Here is a 9262-nt window from a genome sequence, read left to right on the forward strand (position 1 = left end):
GCTCCCTCATATATACCCCTTCTTTCCCTAAACCATACCCTCTTCCAACAACCCACGACTTCGCCCTTTTCTAGACTTCCTCGTTTCCGTATTCCTGCCACGCGCGCTAAAATCACCAGGTGGTAAAAACGTGCATGAGTACGAAGGACGAGCTTCTCGTCGTCCTTGTCTCAACGATACTCACCCTTTCTCTTTCTCTCTCCCTCTCTCTCTCTTTTTCTCTCTCTCTCTCTCTCCCTGTCTCCCTTTCTCTTTCTTTCCCTTTACCTTTTTCTTTCTTTTTCCCCCCTTCTTTGTCTTTTCTCTAGAAGGACAATTTACTCGTTTGCAAAAACGAGCGAACTCGAGGAAGATAATTCTTCCCTTCTTTTATATCCTTTTTTATTTCCAGTTCTTCTCTCACGGTTAGTACGTGACGGCAACGCGAAATCTCCTTTTAACTGCGATTTCTCATTTTTCTCGCGAATTAATGGACGGATGTCGGCCGTCCTCCAACGATTAGCTACTTGTATCGCATCGAGAGCGAACGATCCTCAATCTTCTTTCGATCTAATTTCTCTCGTACTACATCTATATTCTAACGTTTTAAATACGTATATATTCGTAAGATTTTACTTAAAATTACATAACCTTTTATAAAGAAAACTTCATTTCGCGAAATAACGATTGGATTTATTAAAATTCATATTTCGTTGGACGTGTGGCTGACGTGAGTATAAAAAAGAATATGAATCTTGGACTTGAAACATTTTTTTTTACGAAAAATCAAATCGCTCGTTCAAATGTTCGAGCTCTTTGAAATTATTATTTATATATTATATGGAGCTAATATTTTATTAAAAGTAATTATTAACGATCAGCAATTGTTCTTCTTCTTTTTGTTGTTGTTGTTCTTCTTCTTCTTCTTCTTTTTCTTCTTCTTTTTTTATTATTAAAATCGCTCGATCGAAACAATCAATTACCAATAGGAAACACATACCAACGACATTTTTGAAATATGGCAGTATAATATGCTCTCTGAAGCAACGTTTATACCATTCGAGGTGGATTTTGTTTACCTTTCTTGATTCTAGCAAGTCTTCCAACCTTTTAGACGTGTGTTCCGCTTTCCTCGGACTTTCTTTTACTCGACATCGTTGCAAACTATCAACATAAGTCGCAACGTCAATATTCGTTCGTATACCGAGAGCGAACTCTCTGATATTATCTTTCCAAGTTTTGTAATCGTCTTCGAGTTCGGAAAGAACACTCTCTTCGACGGGGAAATACCTTCGACATTCGTCGACGTTGTCTAACAACTGCAAGTGAACATGGTAAATCGTTTTTCGAGATTAAAATTGAATTGCATACGTTTCAAGAACAAATATAACGAGGATGAAAATTTTCAATATTGCAAGTTGACTTCATCGAAACTTGTTCACATATTAAATTGATCGTAAAACTCCGACGAGTTTTTTTGCTTTTATACCAATAACGAGTCTAGTTTTGTTTAATTAAAGAAAAAAAAAAGATATATCATGAAAAAGTATTCAGCATGTAACGCTTTAAACGTCTCTTCCTTTATAAAATTCCAAAACAAAATGAACGGTAGGATTAAAGTGAAAATGTTGCAGTAACACTAACGTATCGCCAATAGCGTGCCATAGCTTTCTGTAAATCGATTATGGCGTTTCTATCGGGTTCTTTGAAACCATGCAATATACGAAGCCGCAGAGTTCTCGGTGGGCGTCTCTCAATAGTTTTGGCCAACGGCATGTCGTATGTATCGCTGCAAATTCCATGGCCGTTTCTGCCAAATGGAAAGAGCCAATCGTACGGAATCGAATACGTACTACGTAGCAAATCTCTTCTGTCGCTGTTCGTCGGTTTGACTTTTGGAATCTGTTCGATAGCGAGCAAGAGTTGTTAGAAAATTTATTTCGTAATAGAGTTCTCTCTCTATCTCTCTTTCTCTCTCTTTCTCTATTTCTCGATATGTCTTAACGATCTTTGCTTTCCGAAATGCATTTCTCTTTGCATAGACTACTTCGCAAGAACTATTTATTGGATCACATCAAAGCTAAATAGATAAATGGTTTGATAAGTAGATAGGTAACAGTCAGACGGATAGACAGACGAACAGAGAGAGAGAGAGAGAGAGAGAGAGATCAAGAGATTAGGAGAGAGAGATAGAGAGAGAGAGAGACAGAGAGGGAAGGAAGAACATGCTAATATATCGAATCGATGGTCTAACCCGATACGATTGTAACAATGCCTTTGATCGAAGTTCAGCTTCCACAGGCGTAAATGTAATCAGACGATAGAGGTCCGATCGATGAATGCAAACCGGAAGGACGATGGCGCTTGCCTTCTTGTTAACGACAATTTTCATCTTTTCTCGATGTCTAACCGATCGATGAAGATACTCATAACCCGTTAGATCGCGATTCATCGAAAATATTCTATATTGTGGCATATTTTGTCTTGGGAATACATCGTATCCTCGGCAATATTTTTCATGATCGTTCATACGGTTGTAATGTTTCCTCCGGCCAACTGCGTTCTCTCCATTCTCCTCTTCTTCTTCGTATTCTTCGTATTCTCCTTCCGACGTTTCCACGTCATCCAGACCGTTCTCGTTGAAATCGAATTTCCGTGACGGTCGTTCGCGACTTTTACCACGGTAACTCGTCGTTCCGTCACTTTTAACCTCGAAAACGTTTCCGAAAAGATCGCTGCTCGTAAAGATCGTCGAAGCGATTGGCTCGAATCGCCTGTAAAAGTTATAGACGGAGGTGGACCTTCCGGCACAGGTGGCACACATCTCGCTACTGAAGATCAATTTATCCGATTCGATCTGAGGAAACGAAGAATAAAGATAGATAAAAAAAGGGACAGAGAGAGAAAGAGAGAGAGAGAGAGAGGCAAGTTCCTTTGAAAATCTCTTCATCAATAAATATAATAATGAAATAAGAAATAAGATCATACTTAAAAAAAAATATTGACTTTACGTCAGTATTATATTAAGTGTTTCCCATCTAGACATGTATGCGTTTAAAGTACTATTTGTAACTGGGATTATCCTCCCATCGTCTCGTTTTATTTCAATCCGAGTGAATCCTCTTTCACCGAGAAATATCGATGCGCGAGCAGTCGTACTTTCGAGAGCAGCCGGATTATTAATACCGGCTGGGCACTTTACTCTTTCACATTTTCTCTATATGTATATCTGTACCTACATCTGTGAACGTATATAAACGTCGACGTGAAAACGTTATTGTATTAGCGTTCGTTATTAAATTTTCGGTAAATATCGAGATGTGTCTCTCTCTCTCTCTCTCTCTCTCTCTCTCTCTTTTTCTTTTCTCTTTAATTCCCTTTGGACGAAGGAAGAAAAACAAGATAGGATATTGAAATATTGTAAAAGAATGATTTCCATATTAAGACGCTCAACTACGATCGATGGAGATTTTCCGATATTGGAAAAGTAGTCAGCCTCTACTTCCCCTACTTCCTCCTACTTCTCCCTTCTTTCCCCCTATACTACCCTCCTTCCATATACTGTCGTCTCGTCGTCGTCGTCGTACAGTAGTTGCCCTTTGATTACCTTGAGATTAACTTCGCCAGGCGCCCAAACTTCGTAATGACCTCTTCGCGATATGCTGACTCGAAGATCGGCTGGCATCGATAGAGTGCAACTAACTGCTGACTGATCGTAGGATACACTAGCGTAGTTCTTGTGCTCGAGCAGGCAAGTCAATAGGACCGAGACAAAGCCGTCTGCGATCAATATCCTCGTCATTTCATTTTCGTATCGACCATTCCCGTTTAAGGGTTCTTCCTGCCAAAGTTCGTTGTCGTTGTTCTCGTTATTGCTGTTGTTGCTACGAGAGTTTCCTTGGAAAAGTTCATCACCGTGTTCGTATAATTTGATCGATCCAAAGTAACGTTGAAACTCTTCCACTGTCCAATCGCAGATCAAAGGTTGTTCTTCGATTTTATAGCCAGTCGTTATCCGAGTACCATCTGTAAAGGAAATATTTCACGAATCAACATTATTTCTAATAAATTACATTTTATTTCATTCCTTCGTTAGTTGTCCAATCATTATCCAAAGAGATTCTCTGATTGATAATAGTAATTAGTACTTTATTTTGTTATAGTAGCTTGTAAAAAAAAAAAAGAAAATAAAATAATGTGAAAGACCAATAAATTTGAAGAGAGTATTCTAAGAGAAAAACGAACCGGTAAAATGGACGATCAATTCGCCATTCGAACGGAACAGCATGTCGGTCCCGTCGGAGCGTCGCGTGAAATTTTCGTCGACCTCGTAGTCCGAATTCGCTCTCACCAGTAATCGATCGTATTCGCGCACAATCAGATCGCGTAGCACCTCGTACCGTCTACCATCGTGATCCAGAACATTGTATCCTGTCACTTTGATCCTCGCATACTGCATTCCCATTCGAACGTCCACCTGATTCTGATTTCCAAAAATTCCAATAACGATCAGCCGCACGAAAATATTGAAAAATGTGATTTTCATATGGATCTCGTTCATCTCGATCTATTTCTCGCTTTTTAGGAAAATGCTTTCGAAGAGCCAATTCTATTGCAATTAGAGCGAACAAAAAAAAAGGGGGAAGAATTGAAAGATAGTAAGTAATATCAGTCAGATATTTTTCATGGACATTCCATCGGTTGCGGTTAGATTGTAACCAAGAAAGATAAAATATAATGAGAGAACCGATCAAATAAGGATGATTAAATACCCTTGTAGATTTCAAAGACCATAAATCTATATCATAAATTTACGTAGAATGTTGTTATTATGCCGATAAAAAAAAGGTTAAAGAATGTTTTACAGAAAGAAAAAGAAAGACAATAGTCAGACTTCGATATTAATTTAGATTGAAAACCTTCGTTGTCAAATCGTTCTAATCGTTGTTGTGCTCCATCTGGAACGAAACTTAACCATCAGTTCGTCCATCATTTTTGAAGATATTTGTTCAACATCCACGTTCTCCTCCTCAAAAATTTCGGTCTTGTTCAATCTTTTCTTTCTTAGATTTTTTTTTAATGTTATGTCGCTTGGATTCCTTTGGTTTATTTGATGATCTTTCGAAAAGAAGAATATTTATTATTATCTCGATCACTACGAATCCTTCTTAAGGAGAAGTTCTTTACCTTCCTCGAAATTTTTTTCGTCCGTTGTGATATCCTCGAACAATGTGCATTCAATGACTGTACCATTCGGACGCAATACAATGACGGTATTGTCGTTGAGAAACTTCAACACCGTACCATTCCTCAAAAATTTTCTATAAGCTTCTCCAGCAACATCTTCGGGTGCTTTGGAAATGTATGACTGAGTAATGTAAAAAGGATTTTCAGGACCATCCCCGGTAACTGGTGAAATCGTCAAACCTGATGGCCAAGAGGCGTGAAAATCAAATTTCAATTCCTTCCAATACTCGTCCGGAGTTGTATCTAAAAATTGATATTTTATTTTTATCAATTGTTGAGATTCGGATATGTAAGTGGGAAAATAATTTTCGAAAAGGTTCTATATGAATATTCGTAATATTTAATAAATTTTAAATATGTTGCCTTGGTTATTTGTAAAATAATTAAGAAGGAACTTACAAATTATATTTACATCTATTTACCTGTTATAGCTATATATACATATAGAAATGTAAATTTTGAGCAATACAAATTAGAAAAATGATTAATTTCTATTACCAATTTTTTTGGAAAAAGCAAGAACGATTCCTCTGTTTGTGGTAACATGAAAAACGTTCGACGTTTTACGATCGTTGAGTTTTTCAAACAAACGTAGAGTGCAACCAGCAAGGGTAATGGTAATACGTAAATCCACCTTCTCGTAAAGCCACGTCTCGAGATTCACTTGTACGAATGTACCATCCTCCGAATTGAAGATCTTACTCTTCTCAACTATCTGAACTCGCAAGTTTCCGAGGTCATACCCTATGAACTCGTGAGGTTCATCCTCTTTGGCAGACTCGAAAGATAGGATCTTCCTCCGAGGTAGAAAGGAAGTGTCGATTTCATTTATTTCTCTATTTGTTTTCTGTTTTCTGTCCTTCAACGAGATTTTTTCGCTCAACGTTTTATCACCTTTCTTTTTCTCATCCCCCTTGGGAATTTTTTTCTCACCGATTACTTCCGTCCTAGGTGTATCGAGTCTCGAAGAATCTTTATATTTCGAGTCAACTTGTAATTTTTTTTTCATGTCCTGAGCTTTTAAAGAATTCGGAAGAATAAAATGTTCGTCGCCGAAATAAAAATGAAGTTCGTCCTCCGAGGAACTAATTTCACCGATCGACGATTTACTTGTCCTCTTTATCAATTCTGATCGATCCTTTTCTTCTTCTCGATTTATCCAATCGATCTCTTCTTTATATACGTACTTAACGAAATCTCGTAAACAAACTGGTGTGCGTAAGCTAGATAAGGTCGAACGTTCGGATACGTCACCTTTTACATAATCATTACTGAAATACAGTAATATAGAATCCGTTGGTTCAAAATATCTTTTCTCGAAACGTTCGAAATTTTGGAAGCATTTGTAAAAGGTTTGAAGGAGAACCCTTTTTGGAAGTAACTCGACGTCGTCGTATTCTTCGAGTGGTTCTCCTACTCTTTGCATTCTTCTATCTCTTCCCTCGAAGACATTCTTCTCCAAATAACTCGGTAACAAAACTTCCCTTATATCGGTGAGTCCAAAGAGACTTGGACAACTCAAGAACGCAGCCACGGCCTTCCCATAGTCTATCTCAGTATCACTTTTCGAAAAGAATCTTGACTCCTCTTTCTCATCTTTTGGCAAAAGCAAAGAAGGATCCGTTAAAATTCTACGCGGAGATTTTAAAGAAGAAATAATTGATAGCCTTTCGATTTTTTCATCCTTTTCGTTCAATTCATCGCCATAGATCATCTTGTCGAAGATCAAAAAGTGCAAGTAATGAAATATTTCCTGTCGACAAATTCCAACATTGGGATCGAAGTATTTCATTATATTATTGATATAACAATCGTACTCCTTCATTTTGGTTTCTGTTAATTGTTTATAATGCACCCAACAATCGATTATTCTAGAGTCTTGATAAACTTGGAGAATTGAATCAGCCAAGGACATGTCATCGGATAGATTTAACAACGCTTTGATATTATCATCCAATTTAATGCAACGAGTATTCAAAGTCAATTTGTCTCCGCGAAGAATCAATTCGATTGGCAACTCGTTCGAATTCTCTTCGACGATATTGTTATACATTTTGACCTTGTACTTTTGATTTAAAAGTTTGATTCTTTCTCGAACCCACGAATCCTCGTCGCCGTCGATACTCTCAACTGGCACTTCCTCCTTTTCTTCTTCCTCCTCGTTCTCCTCCTTCAAAGATTCGGAACGTTATCGAGGAAATCGCGTTAAACGGAGTCTATGTACCGTGTAAAAGTCGCGATAGATCGGGAAGAATCGTGCTAACCTTTTCAACGACGTTCTCCTTTGCCGAAACATTTTGCTCTTGGAACGATCGATCTGCCAGGACTAACTCTAAGTTGGCTTCGACCTGCAGTAAAAGAGCATTAAGTAATGTTGGCACGGTGACGCATTCCGTTGGTAGAGCATCGAGAATTGCATGGTAGACGTTAGCCTCAGCTTCTTCCTTTTCATCGATGTCGTAACGCTGGATTAACATGCTTCTAAGGTAATTGGAATGTTTTCGAAGAAGATCGTAAAGATCGTACACGATAAAGGATACTTTATCGAAAATATCCTTTTTGAGAATCTTGTATTCAAGATCATCAAGTGTCTCCGCTAAAAATGGCGGCTTGAACGTAAGAAACGCTATATTAGAAAACGTTTGAATGGCTTGTGGATCTTTTAAAGTATTTTTCAACGATGTCCAGAATTTATAAAGGTCGACTTTGTCCACGGCGTAACTTCCAGGAAAACGTAACCATATTCTATCGGTATGTTGATTTTTTTCTTCGTTAAACGAAGAAATGTGTTGTAATGTTTCGCCAGGTCTTTTTATCTTGAGTATACAAGTCATAGGTACGCCGATGTTCATCAGTTCTACGAATAGATCAGGATCGTGAAAGCCCGTTAAAACGACGTAGAGATTAGGTCCGTCGAGTGGAGCATCATCGATGTAAACTATGTCTCTCCATTCTTCTTCGCGAATTCTAAGCCGAGTATTAGCTTTATTTCTCAAGGACTGATCGTTCTTCTTTTTAACATTTTTCGACGTAGCTATAAGGATTATTCGATGTATTATTTTTTTTTATCGGTAGTACGATCGATCATATAAAATCTGTTCAGACGAAACAAGCAAATAGATAAAAATAAACTGATCTAAAAATCAACTATTAATCGATTCTATTGGAAAATTCAATTACTTGGATCGACAACAGTCTGCATAATATAATATTCCGCTTCGATAGCTTGTTTTAATTCTCGTTCCTTCTTGATCCTGAATACCGCTTCTATTTTAGCACGATAGATCATATATTTGATAACACGTGCTAACGACCAAGTAGATTCAATATTAGCTTCGAGCAGCTTGTTGGCATGATGGCAAACTCGTTGTAGAACTGGACATTTATCTGGATCCTGTCTAGACAGGGACCTAACGTTAGCTAACATTTTCTGATGGCTCAGAGTATAAATCGCTTTTCGTTTCCCCTCTTCTGCAGCTTCGTTAAACATCGACACGCATCGTGCATGATCACTCCTAGTCTCTACCATCATAGTTACGATACACCACCAATGATCGTCATTAATTGATAGCGATTCCAAAAGCTCCTGCCATGCATTTTCGTTGTATTGTTTCTTACTTTTCACGGAGGTCACCGTTTTCGATGATTTTTTCTTCGACATTTTCCATCGATCGTAACGTTTAACCTTCTATTTGATCTTTCCCAATTTCAAATAAACAATCGAATAAATATATATGCGATGAATGAAATTAACAGAAAATCGAGAAAGATTGTGTCGCTTTTTTGTTTTTTCTTGGTTTCTTTTTTTTTCTTTTCGCTTGATACTATAATCAAGAGAACGTCAAATTCTCTAAATTGAGAGGATGTTTGAAGAATTTTATATTTTTATCTCTGACCGACTTTTTATCGATTGGATACCTCACAGTTCGAAGCATCCACTACGCAGCAATTACTTGCGTATCGATCGCGGTGTATATATTTTTCAGTGACAAAACCTACCGACTATGCATACATACATGTCATGTGGTCAGCACTA

General features: G+C 37.7%; 2 protein-coding genes across 2 annotated transcripts; both read right to left on the reverse strand.

Moving 5' to 3' along the window:
* Window positions 1-954: 954 nt before the first annotated feature.
* Window positions 955-4274, reverse strand: LOC127064788 (uncharacterized). Its single transcript, XM_050996343.1, has 5 exons — window positions 4225-4274; window positions 3587-4005; window positions 1624-1881; window positions 1059-1298; window positions 955-1017 (listed from the first exon to the last, which is right to left on the reverse strand). Exons 1-5 carry the CDS (start codon window positions 4265-4267, stop codon window positions 955-957), a joined length of 1023 nt encoding a protein of 340 aa, XP_050852300.1. The 5' UTR covers window positions 4268-4274.
* Window positions 4275-5134: 860 nt separating this feature from the next.
* On the reverse strand, window positions 5135-8887 carry LOC127064789 (uncharacterized). The gene is made up of 5 exons (XM_050996344.1): window positions 8407-8887; window positions 7491-8260; window positions 7044-7396; window positions 5794-6857; window positions 5135-5469 (listed from the first exon to the last, which is right to left on the reverse strand). The coding sequence occupies exons 1-5, from the start codon at window positions 8885-8887 to the stop codon at window positions 5135-5137; spliced, it is 3003 nt and encodes a 1000-aa protein (XP_050852301.1).
* Window positions 8888-9262: the final 375 nt, after the last annotated feature.

Source organism: Vespula vulgaris, chromosome 6 (assembly GCF_905475345.1).
Source record: "Vespula vulgaris chromosome 6, iyVesVulg1.1, whole genome shotgun sequence".
NCBI classification, from domain to species: Eukaryota; Metazoa; Arthropoda; class Insecta; order Hymenoptera; family Vespidae; genus Vespula; species Vespula vulgaris.

Excerpts from the sequence above, each read along its gene's own strand:
- LOC127064788 (XM_050996343.1), bottom strand. The coding sequence starts at position 4,267 with ATGCTGTTCCGTTCGAATGGCGAATTGATCGTCCATTTTACCG. Across the intron at positions 1,882-3,586 it reads CTGGCGAAGTTAATCTCAAG|ATTCCAAAAGTCAAACCGAC; the intron begins GTAATCAAAGGG and ends GCTATCGAACAG. Across the intron at positions 1,299-1,623 it reads TGGCACGCTATTGGCGATAC|TTGTTAGACAACGTCGACGA; the intron begins GTTAGTGTTACT and ends GTTCACTTGCAG.
- LOC127064789 (XM_050996344.1), bottom strand. The coding sequence starts at position 8,887 with ATGTCGAAGAAAAAATCATCGAAAACGGTGACCTCCGTGAAAAGTAAG. Across the intron at positions 8,261-8,406 it reads GCAGACTGTTGTCGATCCAA|CTACGTCGAAAAATGTTAAA; the intron begins GTAATTGAATTT and ends TAATCCTTATAG. Across the intron at positions 6,858-7,043 it reads ACAGAAACCAAAATGAAGGA|AATTTTAACGGATCCTTCTT; the intron begins GTACGATTGTTA and ends ATCTCCGCGTAG.